Source organism: Carassius gibelio, chromosome A1, assembly GCF_023724105.1.
Source record: "Carassius gibelio isolate Cgi1373 ecotype wild population from Czech Republic chromosome A1, carGib1.2-hapl.c, whole genome shotgun sequence".
Classification (NCBI taxonomy): Eukaryota; Metazoa; Chordata; class Actinopteri; order Cypriniformes; family Cyprinidae; genus Carassius; species Carassius gibelio.
The window spans coordinates 17,947,525-17,970,287 of NC_068371.1; the positions used below are offsets into that span (position 1 = coordinate 17,947,525).

General features: G+C 40.8%; 1 protein-coding gene across 7 annotated transcripts in view; it reads right to left on the minus strand.

Annotated features, from left to right (window-relative positions):
- The window catches only part of LOC128003797 (male-specific lethal 3 homolog), a 219,403-nt gene that overhangs the window by 80,664 nt on the left and 115,976 nt on the right, over positions 1-22,763 (minus strand). For 6 of the 7 annotated variants that reach the window (XR_008179028.1, XM_052592772.1, XM_052592592.1 and 3 more), the window contains exons 9-10: positions 22,184-22,494; positions 4,936-5,048 (exon numbers count right to left, since the gene is read on the minus strand). Coding sequence is in view for 5 of the 7 variants with exons in the window: in XM_052592772.1 (XP_052448732.1) it covers positions 4,936-5,048; positions 22,184-22,494 (424 nt within the window). In the remaining 2 variants the exon portion in view is untranslated. The remainder of the gene's footprint in view (positions 1-4,935; positions 5,049-22,183; positions 22,495-22,763) is intronic. The other variant, XR_008181769.1, reaches the window with a different exon arrangement.

Sequence of the window (22,763 nt, forward strand, 5' to 3'; positions counted from 1 at the left end):
AGCGTCTGGTCTCGTTCACGTCAAGGTCTTACCTGTAAGCTAACTCTAAGGACTAACTCTTCCTCTACTTACCTCTCTCCAGCGATCCTCCAAAGATCAAAGTCTCCAACGTGCGTGTGTGTGGTACACCTCCCTCCTCTGATGTCTTCACCCAGCTATCACGGACCAATTCATCACTCTACCCAACACTACCCGCTCCTCTGCTTGTGCCTTAAATAAAACCATCTTTCTGTTACTCCTCAGCCTCCCAGTTATTCTGTAACAGAAGACCGGACCAACACCGCTTTGCACAAGCATGAGCCTCACAGACCCCTTTCAAGATCTGGTCGATGCACTCCATAGGACACTCACTGCTCAACCTGCATCCCCAACATCAGCAAGCACTTCCGTCAACGATGCCAGCACTTCCTCACCTTCCGTTCACGCCAGTTCTATGGCCAGGCCGGCGCTCTACTCTGGTTCGGCGGAGGAGTGCAGCGGATTCCTCCTTCAATGATCGCTGGTCCTGAAGATGCAACCGCACTTATATCTCACCGAGAGATCCAAGGTAGCATTTATAATTTCTCAACTGCAAGGTAAAGCACTACTGTGGGCAGATTCTATATAGACTCAAAATAACCCAGTTATCCAGTCTTATTCCAGCTTCATCTACCATTTCCGAGAAGTTTTTGGCAGACCAGCTTGGGACTCGTCAATTGGTGAGAAGCTGTTTAATCTCAAACAGGGAAAAATATCTGTCAATGAATATGCCCTTCAGTTTAGGACTCTAGTGGCCTCCAGTGGATGGAACGAACAGGCTTTACTGACTACCTACCATCAGGGAATGGAACCTCGAGTGCGGTTGCATCTTGCTGCATACGAGGACCAGAGGCCGTCAGCTCCCCAGAACCAGCCAACGAACCCATGCTAGCGGAATCATATTGACTCTCAATGGCTGAAAGACAAAGACGGCTGGCCAAGAATCTTAACCTCTACTGTGCAGCCCCGGGGCATGCCATCACTGTATGCCCCGTTCGTCCTCCCCGTCCCATGGTGAGTGCCATTCTCCTTTCAAAATACCAAATGAAACCACTCATCACTGTTGTGACACTTACTGCCACTGACATTTCTCTTCCAGTTTCCACCCTCCTCGATTCTGGGTCACCCGGCAACTTCATCTCCGGCACCCTCTGCCCTCAACTCAAACTCGCTACCACAGCAACACCGTCAGCCTACCAAGTCCACACCATTACCTGCAGACCGTTGAGTAGAAGATGTGTACGTCATAGAGTGGGTCCCATTTTCCTCCAAAACGGACTACTCCACCATGAGGAGATCCATCTGCTGGTTCTAGAGGAATCCACCGCTGACGTCATTCTAGGGTCATCTCCTGGAAACAGGTGAAGTCCTAATGTGGTGTGACGCCTTTTCAAGAGTTGCATCTCGGGTTGTCCAGTTCCAGCCAAACCCTCCCCTGAACCTCTTCCAGTTTATTCTACCTCAATAGAGAGCCCAGTGGAAAAACCAATCCATGTCCATCCCTACCTGCTACGCCCCCTTCAGTGACGTCTTCTGCCCCAAACGGGCTTCCAAGCTGCCTCCACACCGGCCATGGGACTGTGCCATCGATGTGCTGCCGGGTGAACCAGTGCCTAAAGAAAGGATCTACCCCCTATCCATTCCGGAGGAGAAGGCCATGGAGGAATACATCAAGGAGGCGCTGGCCCAGGGTTACAGTCGTCCATCTACCTCCCCTGCTGCTTTGAGCTTCTTCTTTGTGGAAAAGAAGGACAGAGGCTTGTGACCATGTATCAATTATCGGGCTCTCAACAACATAACCGTCAAATTCAGATATCCACTTCCCCTCGTCCCAGCTGACTTGGAACATCTCCGTGGTGCCACTGTCTTCACCAAATTGGACCTCCGCAGCGCCTATAAACTCATCCGGATACGAGAGGGGGACGAGTGGAAAACTGCCTTCATAACCCCTACTGGCCACTATGAATATTGTGTGATGCCGTATGGACTTGTTAAAGCCCCCTCCGTCTTCCAGGATTTTTTTATGGATTCCTCCATAAGTTTGTCCTCGTCTACATTGATGATATCCTCATATACTCCCAGATCCTAGCAGAACATCGACACCATGTTGCGGAGGTCCTGCAACGCCTAAAGGCCTTTCAGCTCTACCTCAAGGCCGAGAAATGCTCTTTCCATCAGCCCTCAGTGCAGTTCCTTGGGTACAACATCAGCAGCAGTGGCATCCAGCGGGCCTTACACAGATGCAGAACCACAGCCGACCTTCGCCGATCTGAGGCCCCAACTTACTAACCCGGTCAGAAAGTCTGGCTGTCCACCCGGGACATCCGCCTCTGTCTGATTCATTGGTCCATTCACCATCCTTCAGCAGATCAATCCGGTCACTTATAAACTCCAATTACCCCCTGAGTACCGGATTCACCCGACTTTCCATGTGTCTCTCCTAAAACCTCACCATCCCTCTGTCTCTCCTTCCACAGAACCTGGCGAAACCGAAGCCCCCCCTCCACTCCTCCTAGAAGACGGTGCGGCCTATGAAGTTAGAGACAACCTGAACTCCTGGCGGCGTGGTGGACAACTTGAATATCTAGTGGACTGGGAAGGATATGGCCCAGAGGAACGTCTCTAAGGACCAACTCTTCCTCTACTTACCTCTCTCCAGCGATCCTCCGAAGATCAAAGTCTCCAGCGTGTATGTGTGTGGTACACCTCCCTCCTCTGACGTCTTCACCCAGCTATCACGGACCCATTTATCACTCTACCCAACACTACCCGCTCCTCTGCTTGTGCCTTAAATAAAACTATCTTTTTGCTACTCCACAGCCTCCCGGGTATTCTGTAACAGGCACTGTTTTTTTTTTTTCTTATAGAAATTATTTGTAAATAGAGCAGACATTTTCTGTGTGTCTACACAAGACACGAGAGCAGTGAGCAGCAACAACTTCCCCTCCGCGCACACTGATAACAGAAACACGCTCCGCCTTCACTCTGTGGATAAAGTATTTCAGAATGTTTGAAATGTTATGTTGATAACGTAGCATATAAAATAATAATAATTGGAAAAAAAATAAATGGAGAGTTTCAAAGTGGTTTAAGCTATTTTATGTAAACTTTTTTCCCTATATCACATGCCAAACTAATAACATTGTAAGCATTAAATCTTTAATTGCTGCTTTCTTTTGTGAAAATTTTGTTTATGATGAAAATAACAGTTATTCCAGTCAGTTATTTTATCTAAACAGATTGATTAACTTCAAGATTTCAAAATCAGATAGCATGCTGATAATTGTAGTAGTACAGTAAGATTACATTTGTTTGAATGCATTATTGCGAAAGCGATTGCGTGTGAATCTGTTTAAATGATGCTTTAACCTGAAAATAATCAATAAAAGAAACAGACAAACTCTTAGTATCCCGCTCGACTCTTGCAGTCATTGTAACCTTCTGATCAAGCTATAGCTAAATATGTTTAACATGAATTCTTGCTGAATATGCAGTTATATTATGGGCTGTTGGCATGAATTGTACTCGTGATGGAGCGTTCTTGCAGCAAGTGAAAACCACGATGCTCATATTCAAGTATTTGTGCAAAAATTATTAATGTGCATTAATGACAGGGAGGCGCCATCTCATCACTTCAATGTTTTCCTGATAATGAATTTATAATGTTTTAATTAACATAATATCATGGTGTCTCACATACATTGAAAATATATCTACAGAAAGCTTGAAATGTTTTTTAAAGGAAAACAAATTGTGTAATCTGTGAATGTTGCATTTCTCTCGTCCGAGAGAGCCAGCACTGTAAATTTCATCCTGCAGCCGACAAGAAAACATTTGTTTATTAATAAATAATTAAAATGTCAAATTTTTCACAATTATTAGGCTACTTCTGCATGTGCTTTGTTGCAAACTTAATGCATGTGCTTGAGCGTGGGATGTATTAAGATTTGATTTTGTAAATTTAATATGAACCTCTGATTAGTTGAATATAACAAACGAAAGACTAGAACTAGAATAATCTTACGTGGGGGCAGACCATTTTTTAGTCTATAACCAAAACAACAGTCCTATATAAACCAGTTCAGCAAGTGAAAGCCTCATAAGACACTGTCAATATGAAAGAGCAATTCACACCTTTATCTCGACCCCCACAAATCATACATAACTACCCCCAAAAATCCAACCCCCTCCAGCTGAACTGAATTCGGTCTGTTTTTTGGCTGAGTAACGGTGTGTTACTGGGCTGAAACATGCCTGCATTCAGCAGCACTACTATTTTCTCGCAGCCCATATTATTATTTTCACAAGACCATAATGATAATAACAAATCAACAATTTATAAATAATCATTATTTTATGAAAATCATTGTTATTTGTGATCGTGGGTGTTTGCAGACCAAGCGGAATCACGGGACTCGTGCTCAGTGATGCAGCTTCACTGTCTGCAGTTTGACTTTACTAAATCAGATTGAGGCGAATACAACTTATTTATCACAAGCCCAACATTTAGCAAGGCGGGAAAACATTCATTCTAATGGAAGGAAGACGTATTTCACTGAGCTAATGCTGTTAAATAGAGAGACAGAGAGAGAGAGAGAGAGAGAGAGAGAGAGAGAGAGAGAGAGAGAATGAGAGAGAGAGAGAGAGAGAGAGAGAGAGAGAGAGAGAAATAGAAACTAGTCTTGGGCTAATCTTAAACTGTATACAACTGAATACATTGCCATAACTAAGATCTTAAAGATTAATATTTTATCATTTGAAAAGTTTTTTTTAATCTATTAATAAATTGCTGAATAAAACCAACCAGTAAACAGTCTTGAGTAACCAATATAACGCCATGTGTATGCAATTTAATCTAGTCTAGTTACGATTGACTACTGACTGAAAAGCAAGACTTGCACCAAGGTTAGGACTAACCTCATTTAATTCGTAGTTCATCTGAGTTTCCAGCCCTGAGAAAAGCCCTCCAGTGCTATCCCTGCTGGGAGTCATAGGCAAAGGAGAGGATGAGCCACTGTGAACAGGAGTCTCTGGATCAGCAGTAGAGAAACACATGCAATTTCAAGATTAAAAAATAATATATATATATATATATATATATATATACAAAGATTTAACTTGCATATCTATAAAAGATATAACTATAAGCTCTACAGACCAAACCTAATTCAGTTTGGTTCTAAGAATTTGCTGCACTTCAGTCAATGCTGCAAGTCAATCATCATTAAAAAATAAAACATTCTGAATGTAAAAATAAATTTCTACTTTCACTCAAGCATGTGCACTGTCAGTCATTCATCCCAGTCCTGACCCTGGAAAGGGTTTGACCTGGGCGACTTCAAAACCCCATACTGGTGAAGATGGAGAGCTACAGCTGCAAACTTAACTCATTACAAATATGGTAGAACCATCACTTCTACAACAAAAGACTGCTTTTTAAATAATGTTCTTGACTTGTCGCAATAACTAAGCGAATAAAAACTTGATGTTTTAACAGAAACTATGGATTCTGTTTAGCACTTTAGATAAGGTTGCTATTTTATTTTTAAAGAAGATTAATGAAAACAGTCTGACACATTCCAAATAAACAAAACGTACTCTGTTACTAACGTAACCTTGGTTCCCTAAAACACGGGAACGAGTACTGCGTCGAAGACGCTATGGGAAAAACCCCTTTTTTCTCCTGAACTGAAGCCTTATTCAATCTAGCAAATGTGGATGGCGAGTTTGGCTTTGCAGGCCAAAAGAAGAGTAGACTAGGCTGGATTGTTTCCACAATCCACTTAGAAAGCCTTTGCTTTGAGACCGGTAGCTCTCTGGTGCGGTTTCCAAAGCATATAAAGAGCTGCTCTGCCTTATCGGCGCAGAATGCTCTATGTAGACTTTTAGAGCCCTCACTGGGCAAAGCAGATTCAGCTCTCGATTATCCTCTGTGTTTTGTAATGCAGAGAGATTGACCACTTGTGCTCTGAAAGGTGTGGAGAGCACCTTTGGTACATAGCCATGCCTTGGTTTCAGGGCGACCTTAGAGTCGTTAGGCCCGAATTCTAGGCAATTAGGGCTTATCCAGAGTGCTTGCAATTCGCCCACACACTTAACAGACGCTAGTGCCAACCGCAGAGTGGTCTTTAGTGACAGGGCCTTAAGGCCTATGGACTGTAGCGGTTCAAAGGTGGCCCTCTTTAGGGCTCTCAGTACCGTGGGCAGGTCCCATGAAGGGACAGTGGGAGGGGCGAGGGGGATTAAGCCTTCTGGCACCTCTCATAAATCGGACGACTAAGTCGTTTCTGCCCACCAACTGGCCTGCTATAGGGGCATGATCTGACCAGCACGTGGTAATAATTATACATTTTATTTACAGGCACCTTTCTTGGCACTCAAGGACACCGTACATGAATACATAAAACAGTAGAAGTAAAAAAAAAATAATAATAAAATGGAATAGGCAGTTTTGAAAAGATGTGTTTTGAGTTGCAATTTAAAATGGGGGAATGAATCAATGTTTCTAAGTTGGGTGGTAATGAATTCCAGAGACGGGGAGCAGAGAATTCAGCCATGGTGAGATGGTCAGAGGGGACAGACAGGTGTATGGAGGAAGAGGGGGGGGGGGGCAAGATTGTGTATGGCCTTGAATGTAAACAGAAGGAATTTGAATTGGATGCGAAACTGGACCGGGAGCCAGTGGAGCTGTTGAAGGACAGGAATGATGTATTGAATGGAGGGGGTTCGAATAATGATGCGGGCAGCTGAGTTCTGGACCAGTTGAAGTTTATGGAGAGATTTGTGAGGGAGGCCAAAGAGGAGAGAATTACAATAATTCAGATGGAAAGTGACTAGACTGTAGACAAGGATGGCAGCAGTGTGGGGGGTAAGGGAGGGGCAGAGGAGATGTGCCGTAGGTGGAAGTAGGCAGACCGGGTAATGGTATTGATGTGGGATTGAAATGATAGTGAGTGCGACCAGAAAGATGAGATGTGAACCAGTCTAACAGAGTGTGGGTGATGTTGATGGAAGAAAGCCTGTTGAGGAGGGTGGTGTGACAGATGGTATCAAAGGCTGCACTTGGGTCGATGAGAAGGAGGATGGTGAGGAGTCCAGAATCAGCTGCCATAAGAAGGTCGTTGGTGATTTTGATAAAGTGCTGTCTCAGTGCTATGGAGTTGGCGGAAACCGGAATGTAATTGTTCATACAGGTTATTATGTGATAGGTGAGAATGGAGTTGAGAGGCAACTTTTTTCAAGGATTTTGGAGATGAAGGGTAGATTGGATATAGGACGTAAGTTATTGAAGGTGGAGGGGTCGGCACCAGTTTTTTTTTTTTTTTTTTTTTTTTAATTGGGGTAATGGCAGCAGTTTTGAAGGATGTATGGATAGTTCCAGTGGTGAGAGGGGAGTGAATGATAGCAGAAACTAGATGGACCAGGGGGGAGGGCAGGCTTTAACAAGTTGTGTGGACAGGGTATCAAGTTGACAAGTAGATGGCTTGGTTTTCCGGATGAGTTCTGTAATTTCTAAAATAGTGAGGAGCTGGAAGGAGGAGAATGAGTGAGTGAATGGTTGAAAGTCAGCTGAGATGTTGAGGTGAGGGATTGTTTCAAGGTGCTGGTGGATGTTTTTAATTTTTTTTCAGTAAAGAAGGACATAATGGAGTTGCAGAAGGAGGTTGTATACAATTGAGGGGGAGAAAGTCCTGGGGTTGGGTGATATTGTTAAGTAGGGAAAACAGTAACTATGAGTTTAGTACTACTTCGAGTAGTAGTTGATTTTGGTGCTAGCAATTGAGTCCCTATAAAGTAAGATATGGTTATTGTACATTTCTTTGTGACTAGTGAGACCAGTTTTTCTGTAGAGACGTTCAAGTTGCCGACCTTTGGCTTTCATGAGACGAAGATCGGAAGTGAACCAAGGGGCAGAGACAGAAAAAAAAACAGTTTTGGTTTTTAACCGAGCAAGGGAATTAAGAATATTGTGGAGTCCAGTGTTGTAATGAGAGACGAGGTCATCAGAGGTGGATAGATTGTGAGTGTCAGAGAGGCAGAAGGAGTGAATACTTGAAGTGAGAGTGGCGGGGTTGATATTTTTTATATTCCGAAATGAAATAAGTCGTGGTATTTTAGATATGGATAGAGTGAGTTTCACAGTAAATGAGAGGAGAAAGTGGTCAGATATGGGGAGTTCATCAGCTGTAAGATCAGAAGGGGTGACACCAGAGCAACAGATTAAGTCCAGAATATGTCCTTTACAGTGTGTTGGAAAAGTAATATGTTGCTGACATCCAAAACTGTCAAGGCATAAGGTGAAGTCTTTGGTGAGAGGCAGATTGATATTGTCCATATGGATATTTAAATCGCCCAGCAGTATTATGTTTGGCGAGAGAGAGGATAAATGGGTGAGGAAAGCAGCAAAATCATAAAAAATTCACTAATCAGTTTAGGGGGGCGGTAGACAGTAGCAATGATTGTTGGAGTGGGGCCAGACAACATGCAAATGGCAGATTCAAACGAGCTGGAGACAGGCACAGACACCAGCAAGACTTTCCACTTCTCGCGGTAAATTATCGCGAGACCTCCTCCCCGGCCAGAGCCACGGGGTTGAGAGATGTAAACAAACCCACTAGGAGTGGATTCATTCAGCTGAGAAAAGGTAGTGGCTCTTTAGGTTTGAAAGGAAGCTCTGGAAGGCTCGCTGAACTGCAATCATCTTGAGGTAGTTGATGTGAAGACTGCTGTCCTCTTTTGACTAACGGCCGAAAGCGTGTTTCCCTTCAAACAGCACGCCCCAACCTCTGTTGGATGCGTCTGTGGAGATCACTTTTCTTCTGCAAACCATACCAAGCGGAGCACCCCGTTTCATCCATTGCATGTTCATCCAAGGTGTCAGGGCCAAAATGCAGTCCTGACTCTCCTTGATATTCAGGTGTCCTCGACCACGCATGAGGTGGAACACGATGTTTCAGCCAATATTGGAGGGGGCGCATACGTAGCACCGGGCAATGCTGCTGACATAAGGCCCAGCAACTTCTGGAATGTTTTTATGGGGTGAGAAGCACCTATTTTGAAAGAGGCCGTGAGTCGCTGTAGAGTTGCAGCGTGCTCTGACACCATCATTGCCCTCATCGTCACGGAGTCTAACACTGTTCCCAGAAATGATATCCATTGACTCTTGGCAAGATTCACCCTGAGCCCTGAGAGGGGCTCTGGACGAGCTGCAATGACGAGACGCCATTTGCAACAACGCTGTAGAAAGGCTCTTTAAGAGAAATTTGCTCTTTCAATCTCGCTCTCTCTCTCGCCAGAATGGCTGCAGGAAAGCGATGTGTCTGCAGCAGGGACCAGCAGTCGTGTGTCAACGGTGAGCAGTTCAGCAGAGATCAGTGAAGCGTTGTGACGTCGTCGCTGAAGGAGAAGTAATCTGAATTCCTGTGGCGAAGTGGCCAATATATAGCCAGATCCCCCGCCCATTTTGGCAGGCTTTGCTGTCATAGGTTTGTGCAGCACCACTGCCGAGCCATTGCTTTGTTTTAATAACACTGCACGAACCAATGGCCGTGCAGTTTCACTGCGTGATATCAGATTACTTTTAATCTCTTTTAAAAGAAAAAGGTGGCATTTTTTCCTGATAATGGCAAAGGGAAGAAATTATTCTGTTATTTTTTTTTAATCATAAAGATTAAAGAGACATACATCGTTAAAATCTGTAAAGGGTCTAGTTTTATTTGAATATACTCATAATACCAACAAAAACTCAATTAAATTCAAGTTTATTTTATTATTATTATTTTTTTTAAATGCTGTTTGGTAAAATAAAGAAAAAAACTGGTGTGCTTTCTGGCCTTTCTTTCTGAAATGCATCACAAAAATGAACCAAAATTCCAAAATGACACATAAACATGAGAAATATATCTTTGGAAAGCTTGAAGTGTCAACTTTTAAATGCAGTAAATCATGTCAAAAACAAATATTCTCTGATAAAGTAGTATGTAATGCTAGGTCCAGTCTTTTTTCAGTCTTAGCTATTTATCTGTAATGGGATCACTCCTACGTGTAGCACATTTTATTCATACAGTAATCATCCACATGAGATGGCAAACATGTGAACACCCACATCAGCTCTGTAAACAAAGCATGAAGATTCATCAAGTTAATCTCGGCTATTTTTCATTTCTGGAAGAAGACACACTGTGATGAATAAGCCAGAATTTTCCTCAGAAGAAGAACCTTTGAATCAGTGGAGGAGATCCTTTCTGATGATCAAGTAATTTTTATTACTTGCATTAATTGTTATTGTGACATAACTTAACATTTGACAAATTTGACATTTTCAGACCTATAATTCCTGACTAATTGCATGAAATGAAGTGAAACATTTACAAAATTTTAATTTAATTGCATTTACATGTTTTTAAATGTTCAATACAATATAAAATAATACTGTAACAATTAGATAGTTTAAAAATGTTTAGACCAATCTTTACAGAGAAATTTTCTGTTTGTGAATATATGTATGAGTGAGAATGAGGTGAATATATGAGGTGATTTTGGGGTCCTTGAGATGTTTTCACATACCATGAAATTATTTCAGCTACTTATAACATTGCTGAAGCGGTTCTAGTCCTCGAGTCAAAAAACAGTTTTTGTTTCATCGGTTTTCAGGGCATCAGTACCCTGAACTGATTTGAGAACAGATGAGCTGATGATACTGTGTATGAGTGTAATTTTTCAAAAGGATGAAAAGCATGTTATCCAAGTATATTGTTAAACATCAGAAAGTTTAATAATATAAATACATTTCATTGTACTTTTTTCAAGATGAAGATTCTGTTAGGCTATAAGCCAAAGGGGCTTGTAAGGGAAGTTGGACAATAATTAAGATTCTATGTTTAATAGGAATAAGAGATGATTTATGAAATACCTTTACTGTAACGATCACACATTTTCAAATTGAGCTTGTAGTAAATAGAACATGAACACGAGAAAAGTAGCTGATGATATACTAAACTGCAGCACAAGAGCAGTTCAAGATTCTTCAAGATTCAAGATTTTTATTTGTCACATACATGGAGCATATTACCAGCAGTAAGAAAACAAACAAAAAATATATATATAAATATGGTATGGAAAAAGATAAAAATAAAGAAAAATGTAAAAAGTAGAATAAAATAAAATGCTTATAAAATAAAATGTGCAGGACAGTATACTGTACACTTAACCTGTTAACCTCAACACCCCTCAACTCGCACGTGTCAATGTTTACAAATAGATTAAATGAAATGGGACAAATTTAATCTTGACAAACTATGTATCATTATAAAGATCTAAGCCTCAAGCATCGACAACAGCTGTTTTTCAATGGAAAGCTTATAAAGACTGTATTAACTACATTTGTGTAAGCAGTACACATAAAAACATGAACATTAGAAATGCTGTATATACCAGATTATGTTTCAGTTTTTCAGCGACAGAACAGTTTGCGTCCGTTATGGAATAACTCCCGGTCGGAAACTGCATCTTGGTAGTAAAAAAACGGCATGGTTTTGCAGCGTACAGTGTCATAAACAGAACGAGACGATCCACCGGAAAAAAGAATGAATGATAGGCGAAAGATAGTATATTTGAATTTTGGCACTCCCTCGTGACACGCTCTGATGCACCTGTGAGCTGATGGAGGCAGAACTTATAGCTATTGCCTTTTTCTTTGTTTTATTTTTCAACAGTTTTTTTATATATGTGAGAGTGTGTTTTATGTTGAATGTGAATGTATCTGCATGATTACCATCTGTTTGAGTGCAAATCAGCCCAAACCAACTCGCTATTACTGTATGATCACGGCTATCAAAGTGAACGGCGTCTATATGAATAGAGAGAGTGGATTATTTACTTTATGGCACATTTGTGTTATTACCATTTTTATAAGTGGCCATCAGCACATCAACATTTATTTGCATTGTAATTCATTGTAAATGCTGCATTTCTAGCAATCTCAGGATTTTCTGTAATTGGCAAACAAAGTTAAAAAAAAAAATTTTTCTTACTCAAATTATTCTTATTGTATTTTTGTAGTGCTCAAATAAATCACTTATATGATGTCTATGTTTCTGTCTAGTGTTTTATAATTGAAAAAAAAAACTATGCAGTGGTATGTTTACTGACAAAAGAGTTTGTAGAAGCCTTCAAAACTATTGGGAAAATATTTTTTATTATATTTGGGGGGTGGGGGGTCTAGACATTTTTCATGATATCTTATAGTGATCGACCGATGTATCTGTTTACCGATATTTTTCCAGATATTTAAGCATTTTTCCATAATCGGGTATCGGTTTTATAATATCGGATTCGCCGATTTACGGCGCCATCTTGTGGCCGTTTTGAGATTTCCGCCATTGCAGCCCGGGCGTCTGAGGAGATCAGTCAACAACAACTCAGTGCACAGGTAAAGTATATGTTCTACTTGGTTTGCTTTAATTAATCAACTTTATTTAACATAAAAGACATGCACAAAATGAGATCTGAGACATAAATTCCTGATATAGTTAATTTATGCAGCTTGTTTCTAAACAATTGAGACGAACTCATTGAGTCACGTAGTGTAATTCGTCATGTCCTGCCCCAATAAAGACGTATCTTTACATGAATTAAATAAAACAGACATGAATGAGTGCATGTAAAATAAAAGCGCTGAATTTAATTCTCTATCTGTTGTATATGCTCACCATTAGTCTAGAAGAGAAAGTTCGTTCATATTGCTTAGCAACTGACGGATGATCTGGAGGCTTAAGCACGGCCACTGAATGAAACTTTTGACAAGATTATCTTGTTTAAACACCCTAGATTATATTATCATGTACTACATAACAATTATTTTGCTAATACACATATAAATATACCGCTTTGTGGAAATTAATTATTTATTATCTCCATGCGCGATTGCGGTTGATTATTAGTTATATTAGTCAATAGTCAAACAATAGTTAGTTATAGTCAAACAGCACTTTGTCAGTTGGCATTTCATGATTTAACGTTAGATTAAATTTAGATCATAAAATGCCAACTGACAAGTGCTGTTTAACTTTATATAGTCTCGGGAAAAAAAGTTCGTTCATATTGCTCAGCACATGACTGGGTTGATGATCAGGAAGCCTCAAGCACGGCCACTGCATGAAATTTTTGACAAGATTATCTCGTTTAAACCCCCTAAATTATAGAATCATTTGATTTACTACATAACCATTATTTAGTTAATACAAATCTAAATAAATGCAGCTCTGTGGAAATTATTTATTGTCTCCACACATGATCGCGGTTGAGTAACCCAATTTATAGTTTTGTGTAAATGCATAGATAAGTTACAGCACTTTGTCAGAAAGCATTTCATGATCTAGACCGACAAAACATAATAATTAATAACACTAGTTGGAATCAGTGATTGATAGGAGGATGGGCAAGCCACTTGAATGGTGGAAACAAAATGAGAAAAGGTTCCCCATTCTTGCTCGTCTGTCAAGAAAGTTCCTTTGCCCCCCACCGTCTTCGGTGCCCAGTGAACGAGCCTTCAGTGAAGTGGGAGCCATTTATGAAAACAAAAGGAAACAGGCTTACAGGGCAGAATGCTGAAAGACTCTGTTTTCTACACTAAAACCTAGTCCTGCTTAACTGGGAGTATTAAGTTACACTAGTAAATAGCTATGCACTAGCCAGGATGTTTTTCATATGGGTGGCCAGGTTGGGAACAGCAACCAGTCTGGGGTGGCACAGACATCTTCATTATTTCAATATAAAAATATGTTTGATTATAATGTACTGGACTGTTTCAGTGCCTATAAAACAACTGACTACAATTATTTTCTACTTGTAATTGAGAAATTTGTAAATTAGATAAAGTAATACTGGGTGAATATGACAATTTTTGTATTATTCCTCACCTCCAGGTATTTTAATAAAGGGGCTCACTTTATTGTTTATTCAGCTTCTAGAAACTCTCAAATGCTTGCTTTCCAACACTGCATACTCCTGAATTAGGCATGCGTAGTGACAGAAATTTGAAAAAGGCCGAAGTCAACAGTCACAAATGCCAGAGTATAAAAGGAGTCATTTTATACATTTAATGTTTTCATTTTCGCATATTTTCTAGTATAAGTGCACTGTGCTCACATTTATTTGTGCATTAATTTATAAATAAAAAATACATATCGTGTGCCTTATATAATAGGCTAATCTTGAATCGCAGAATTTATAGGACATGCATTTGAGAGACATTCTTGTGTGCCGAGTACATGCAGTTTGTAGTTTTAATCACCTTTTTGGTGATTTCATGACTTAGCGGATGACAGAACAAGGTATGTAGCTAGTACTGGGCGGTATACCGGTTCATACCGAAAACCGGTGTAAATTTACGTTGCAATATTAATTTTTAATATACCGCCATACCGATGTATTTAATTACTCAACGTTTTGAACGAATGTTATGCTGCACCCCGGCCACGCGACATTGTTTCAGACGGACCCTTTACAATGTTTTCACTTCAAAGCAGCGACAGCGATTAATCTTTATGTACTTATATTTTAGTTTTGCCCATTTTTTCCAATCAAATTATTAACAAAGGGTCTTTATCATTCAACATAGACTTTTTAGAGATATTAACCATTTTGCATGGTCATATCCTCATCAAAAATATACCTGGAGTTTTGTTTTATTATGTGCTAGTAATCCTTTGTCAAACTCTTCTGCAATCAAAACACTGGCCCATACTCTAGTAAATTTCACAAGGAGATTTCAAATAGTGTTTTAACCATGGCAGTCCTTAGGGCTCCTAAAGTAGTTTAACATCCCGAACAAAGCTTAAGGAATCTTTCAGAAAATATTTTCACGAAGAATAAGAATAAAACAAAAAATTTGCAGTACATTGCATTTTTTTTCCCTGTAAACACACAACTTATACCTGTTTAGCTTTATAGCTTATGCTGTGAAATTGTAAACAATCCTTCGAATGAAGTGCCAGTGGCATGAAACCTGAATGGAACTCACATTTTAAAGTAAAATCCATCAGAAGGTTGACCAGAAAAAAATAAAATAAATTGACACACACAAAAAACTTGCTGTGTGAAAAAGAGCAGTGAATACTTACACATTTACCTCTCTTATTCAGTCATAATTAGGCTGCAAGACTGAATTATGAACTGGTAAATGACAAACTGATCACAGAACATGTTTGTAAATCTTTAAATGTTAACTGTTAAAAAGCAATGTTATTAGCTTTTACGACTAAACATTTGCAAACAACATTGTACAGGAGAATCTGCACAAATAAAAGTCTTAAACCGTTAAACATTTCAGTAGTGCAGAGTTTACAGGTTGCTCTTCTTTTTAGCTGAATACTGCAGATGCAGTTCGGGAAGCACGTGACATAAAACGAGGCCAGCTATTTGCATTTCGCTACGTCTCCTGCTGTACTGGCTGAATTAAACCCCTTCGGTGGCTCATTACTGCCACACTTTGGTCACCGCAGATTTTAAATATGCACAAAATGAGCCGCTTACGGCAAATAAAAGTTGTTTAGCAACTAAACGATGACTAAATTAGTTGACAACTATTTTAATAATCGATTTTAATCGATTAAATCGATTAGTTGTTTCAGCTCTAAGAAAATGCATTGTACACCTGATCATGCATGAAAAAAAAAAAAATAATAACTGGGAAACTTGCATAATAAAAAAAAAAAAAAAAAAAAACGTGATATAAATTTTTGTTCAAACCGCCCAGCACTATATGTAGCCTATGCTCAAAGTTTCTTGTGCGGGTTATTTATGATGACGTGATATAGAGCGTACGCCACATATCTGCATACTGTTGAAGAGTGCGCCGTGAGCACAATAAAGTGGCTGATGGGACAGAGAATTGTGTTTTTACTGACAAATAGTCTAACAATATCTCATCAGACCAAAGTTCAGTTTTTCTACTGAAGCTCATTTGGCTGCTGTAGCTTTACCGTGCTCGTTTGACTCAAGCCTGACACTGAGGTTAAGCTCAAGTGCGCGTCAGAAAATTTTCCCGTTTGATGTGGTCATTCCCCAAAGACATACAGCAGTTCCGCATCTAAATAAATGTATTTCTTGTCAAGAAAAAAAAAATGGGGGGAAAAATGCAGTTTTGAGTGGGGTGGCCAAATGAGTGGCCACGCTTTCATTAGTGGTGGCCACCCTGTTAATATATTTGGCTGCTTTTAGCCTTACCCTGGAGTTGGTTCACCCCCGCCTATGATCTCAATTCATGCAATCTCACAAATCTTTGTTACAACACAATACATATATGCAGAATGTTTCATAATGTCTACAATTTGTGTGTTATAATGAGAGGAAATGTGAGCACGCATATTTCAGCACTGCATTGCTCAACGCTGCAAACACGTTATAGCCTAAATAGAAACTCTGCATACACTTGCGCCTTCTAATCATTTATTATTTATATTCGTTAATGTTGCTTTTGTGAAATAGATTAATAATTTATTTGTTTTAGATATTTTATTTTTAGATATTTCTATTTTACTGGAGTCCCGTGAATCATTTTATTCTCCCGAATCCCGCACACACTCGAGTCTCTGCACTCTCCTGTCAAGTCTTGTCCCCCGCACTGCACTCTGTTGTGTCGGGTCTTAGTGGAGAAGGTCTCTAATCCACTGGCACTTGACTTGACAGTGCATGTGCTACATTCTTTTTTACAATCACTGGATTATAAAACACTGCTTTCTTTCAGCCATGTAATGTGGCAGCAATGTATAGAGACCTCGGCTTGTAAGGATACTCTAATTACTATTTTAAAAATTATAACACATTAGATTACTCCGTTACTAAAAAATAAGCAAATTACAACACTGCCCAAAACTGTACATTACACATTAATATACTTAATAACCAGCGATTTCATTGACTTAATTGTACAGATACTATTTAATCTGAATTTAGCTGGATGATGACATCCTTGAATTCAATGATGAACTGCCTTTTTCCTTTATTGACACTATTTTCCTATTTAGTGCTGTTCAGTTGCTTTGTTACAATCTATATTGTTACACCTGTGCAATAATCATGCTGTCTTTTTTGTACAAAACGTAGGATATTTACTTGGAATGTTTAGATTACATTTAAGCATATATGCATTATGCCATCAAAAAATTAATGCTTGAAAAGGTGGCTTATCAGAATCAGAATCAGAATGAGCTTTATTGCCAGGTATGTTTACACATACGAGGAATTTGTTTTCGTGACAGCAGCTCCGCAGTACAGCAGAATGACAGCGACAGAACATAAAAAACATAATAAAAGAATAAAAAATACAAATAAGTAGACAGTGAATGACAATATACAAATGACAATTGTAGGCAGGTATATTACAAAATGCAGTTATGTATGTACATATATATTGTGTGCAAAATTTAAGTGTATACTAAGTATGTGTGTTAGATAAATAAAGTGTATGTGTATATAAATATAAAGTGTAGTGTGTTCGCAGTTATTGTCAGCTGTTCATTAGATGGATTGCCTGAGGGAAGAAACTGGTCCTGTGTCTGGTCGTTCTGGTGCTCAGTGCTCTGTAGCGTCGACCATATGGCAACAGTTCAAAGAGGGAGTGTGCTGGATGTGAGGGGTCCAAAGTGATTTTGACAGCCCTTTTCTCACTCTGGATAAGTACAGTTCTTGAATAGATGGGAGGGTTGAACCGATGATTCGCTCAGCAGTCCGGACTACCCTCTGTAGTCTTCTGAGGTCAGATTTAGAAGCTGAGCTGAACCAGACAGTTACTGAAGTGCAGAGGATGGATTCAATGATGGTGGAGTAGAACTGTTTCAGCAGCTACTGTGGCAGGTTAAACTTCCTCAGCTGGCGGAGGAAGTACAACCTCTGCTGGGCCTTTTTCACAATGGAGTCAATGTGAATGTCCCACTTCAGGTCCTGAGAGATAGTGGTGCCCAGGAACCTGAATGACTCCACTGCAGTCACAGTGCTGTTCATGATGGTGAGTGGGGGGAGTGCAGGTGGGTCTCTCCTGAAGTCCACGATCATCTCCACTGTTTTGAGCGTGTTAAGCTCCAGGTTGTTGAGACTGCACCAGACAGCCAGCTCTTTTACCTCCTGTCTGTAAGCAGACTCGTCACCGTCCTGAATGAGGCCGATGAGTGTGGTGTCGTCTGCAAACTTCAGGAGCTTGACAGAGGGGTCCTTAGATGTGCAATTGTTGGTGTACAGGGAGAAGAGCAGTGGGGAGAAAACGCAGCCCTGGGGAGCTCCGGTGCTGATTGTACGGGTGCTGGATGTGTATTTTCCCAGCCTCACTAGCTGCTGCCTGTCTGTCAGGAAGCTGTTGATCCACTGACAGACGGAGGTGGGCACGGTGAGCTGATTTAGTTTGGGCAGGAGGAGGTTTGGGATGATCGTGTTGAAGGCCGAGCTGAAGTCCACAAACAGGATCCTCACATAAGTCCCCGGTCTGTCTAGGTGTTGCAGAACATAATGCAGTCCAATGTTTACTGCATCGTCCACAGACCTGTTTGCTCTGTAGGCAAACTGAAGAGGATCCAGCAAGGGCCCAGTGATGTCCTTCAGGTGGGCCAGCACCAGTTTTTCAAATGACTTCATGACTACAGACGTTAGAGCCACAGGCCTGTAGTCATTTAGTCCTGTAATTTTGGGTTTCTTAGGGATGGGGATGCTGGTGGAACGTTTGAAGCATGAAGGGACTTTGCACAGCTCCAGCGATCTGTTGAAGATCTGTGTGAAGATGGGGGCCAGCTGGTCAGCACAGGATTTTAGACAGGCTGGTGTAACACAATCTGGGCCTGGTGCTTTTTTCCTTTTCTGCTTCCGGAAGACCTGGCGCACCGCATCCTCGCTGATCTGAATTGCAGGTGCCCCACCTGAGAGGGGGAATGCAGGAGGTGTGAATGGTGAGAGTGCTTGATTGGAGAGGTGTTCAGGATGGGTTGCAGGAGCTGTTAATGGTGTGAACGGTTGTTTGGAGAGGCATTTGGGGCTGGTTGCAGGAGTTGTGAAGGGTGTGAATGGTTGTGTGGGGAGGCGTTCAGGGCAGGTGATGGGTGTTCTTTCAAACCTGCAGTAAAACTCGTTCAGATCGTCTGCCAGTCGTTGATTCTCTACAGTGCTGGGGGGTGGTGTCTTGTAATTGGTGATCTTCTTTAGACTTTTCCACACTGATGCGGAGTCGTTGGAAGTGAACTGAGTCCTTATTTTTTCAGAATAATTCCTCTTTGCCACTTTGATCTCCTTTTCCAGTGTGTATTTAGCCTGTTTATACAAGACATTGTCCCCCTTCACGTAAGCATCTTCTTTGGCCTGACGGAGCTGTCTGAGTTTTGCAGTGAACCACGGTTTGTCATTATTGTAAATTAGTTGAGTCTTTGTAGGAATACACATATCCTCACAGAAACTGATATATGAGGTTACGGTCTCTGTGAGTTCGTCCAGATCAGTGGTAGCAGCTTCAAAAACACTCCAATCAGTGAGGTCAAAACAAGATTGTAAATCCTGCTCTGCTTCATTAGTCCATCTTTTTACAGTCCTTGATACAGGTTTAGCTGATTTTAGTTTCTGCCTGTAGGACGGTATAAGATGAACCAGAAGGTGATCAGAACGTCCCAAAGCTGCTCGTGGAACAGAGTGAAATGCATCCTTTATTGTGGTAAAAGCATGTCCCGCCGCCACGCGATTTCCCCGTTGATTCTGATTCGCGATCCGCTCTAAACAGTTGAAAGTCCGGCAGATGGAGCGCGCTGTCCGGTATGGTGTCATTCAGCCAGGTTTCCGTGAAACACAGAGCAGCAGAGTGTGTGAAATCCTTATTTGTCCGAGAAAGCAGAAGGAGTTCGTCCGTTTTGTTGGGTAGAGAGCGGAGATTTGCCAGATGGATGCTAGGCAACGGCGTTCGAAATCCGCGCTTCCTGAGTCTGACGAGCACTCCCGCTCGCTTCCCCCGTCTGCGCGTCCTGAAGCGTTTGATCAGCGCCGCCGCTCCTCCGATAACAACGTTCACTAAAACATCTGAATAATTGAAATCCGGAAAAACATCTTGTGGTGCGTTCTGCCGAATGTTCAGCAGTTCTTCCCTGGTGAAACTGATGGCAGGAATATAAATAAAGACAGGACAAACTAACAAAAACACAAAAACATATGCAGAGCTTGTCACGGAGGCAGCCATCCTGTATCGGCGCCAGCGTATCATTGTATGTTATAGGCTAGGCCTATTTCTTACAAATATTATGCATTGTGCAATTCAATGCACACAGACTGAAGTAGTTTAAGTCTTTGGTTCTTTTAATTGTGATGATTTTGGCTAACATTTAAAAAAAATCCAAACAAATTAGAATATGGTGACATGCCAATCAGCTGATCAACTAATCAATCAAGACACCTGCAAAGGTTTCCTGTGCCTTCAAAATGGTCTCTTAGTTCACTAGGATACACAATCTTGGGGAAGACTGCTGATCTGACAGTTGTCCAGAAGAAAATCATTGACACCCTTCACAAGGTGGGTTAGCCACGAACATTCATTGCCAAAGAAGCTGGCTGTTCACAGAGCGCTGTATTCTAAGCATGTTAACAGAAAGTTGAGTGGAAGGAAAAAAAGGGTGGAAGAAAAAGATGAACAACCAACCAAGAGAACCGCAGCCATATGAGGATTGATAAGGAAAATCAATTCAAGAATTTGAGTGAACTTCACAAGGAATGGACCGAGGCTGGGGTCAAGGCATCAAGAGCCACCTCACACAGAGATATCATGAAATTTGCTGAACCACAGACAACGTCAGAGTTGTTTTACCTGGGCTACGGAGAAGAACTGGAATGTTGCCCAGTGGTCTAAAGTCCTCTTTTCAGATGAGAGCAAGTTTTGTATTTCATTTGGAAACCAAGGTCCTAGAGTTTGGAAGAATGGTGGAGAAGCTCATAGCCCAAGTTGCTTAAAGTCCAGTGTTAAGTTTCCACAGTCTGTGATGATTTGGGGTGCAATGTCATCTGCTGGTGTTGGTCCATTGTGTTTTTGAAAACCAAAGTCACTTACACAATTTACCAAGAACTTTTGTTTTCTTCTGCTGACCAGCTTTTTGAAGATGTTGATTTCATTGTCAAACAGGATTTGGCACCTGCCCACACTGCCAAAAGCACCAAAAGATGGTTAATTGAGCATTGTGTTGGTGTGCTTGACTGGCCAGCAAACTCACCAGACCTGAACCCCATAGAGAATCTATGGGGTATTGCCAAGAGGAAAATGAGAAACAAGAGACCAAAAATGCAGATGATCTGAATGCCACTGTCAAAGAAATCTGGGCTTCCATACCACCTCAGCAGTGCCGTAAACTGATCACCTCCATGCCAAGCTTAATTGAGGCAGTAATAAAAGCAAAAGGAGCCCCTACCAAGTATTAAGTACATGTACAGTAAATTAACATACTTTCCAGAAGGCCAACAATTCAATAAAAATGTTTTTTTTTTTTTTTTTTTTAATTGGTCTTAAGTATTCTAATTTGTTGAGATGAATTTGTGGGTTTTTGTTAAATGTTTCCACGACATTCTAATTTATAATTTTATGAATACAGATGCACCTGTATTTATTCATTATCTGGCCTTGGGTTGTGCGGGAGTGTAATAAATAAAATAAAGAAGTAAATACAACTTAAAAATTTTGCCAGTTAATTAGAAAACTCCTGATTCACAACATTCGTTTCCAAACACAGAAATTAGGTAGAGCCCTGCACAAGCCTCAAACCTAAGCTCTAAAACTAAAGGTGCCGTATTCATTACTAGATATACTAGCTGTACTATATGGTAGAACTAGTCATAACCTCTGATTATTGGATAGACTTGAGCATGTTTTATATATCTATATATATATATTTATTTATTTATTAGGTAACTCCAGATACTAAACAGGACTACTATTTAAGCAATGGCAAGCATGGATGGCCTATCAAAATGGTATTAGAGCTAACTTTTATCTAATTGTCAGACAGGCGAGTTTGTGAACATGAGATCTGCAAAAGACTTACAATCTAACAGTTTTATACAGACCAATAATCTGTCTTTAAATATTAGAAACAGATTTTTAATGAAACAACAGTTACAGTTTTAAGAAATAAAACAGGACATAGAATGTTTGACTCACTCTTCTCTAGGTTGAGGAAGAACTTGGGTAGTGGTGACTGCACCTCAGCAGGCCTTCGCTTTGGTTGAGGAGAGGCATTGCTGCTGCCTCCACCCCCAGTCTCTGCCACCCGTTCCCCCCCAGATGTAGTGCGTGTTGAGCGACGCAAAGATTGTGTAGCATCAGAATCCAGGTAGGCACTGCGTCTGCGCTTAGGTGGGGTTGCCATGATGACAGGGACACTGGAGGATTCACTCAGAGCTGGTTGGCTGTCTGTGGACTGGGGGGTGGAGGGATTCTGGCAAGGACTGGGGGAGCGTTCTCTGAAAGTTCTGTAGTAAAAGTGAAAATGATGAACAATCTTAAATTGGATTTCAAATATTTCAACTTAACTGATTCTATAAAAAAAAAAAAAAAAAAAAAAAACCTGCAATATCAACACCATTCTTTCTTTAGTGTCTGTAGTACTGAGAATCCCATTTCCCACTTCCAAAGGGGCAGGGGGGTGGGGGCTTGGGTTTGGGTACCTGGTATTCCCTACATTTTGGAGACCAAATGTTCCCACAAATATATTAATATCAGTAAATTTGACCTTATAGGA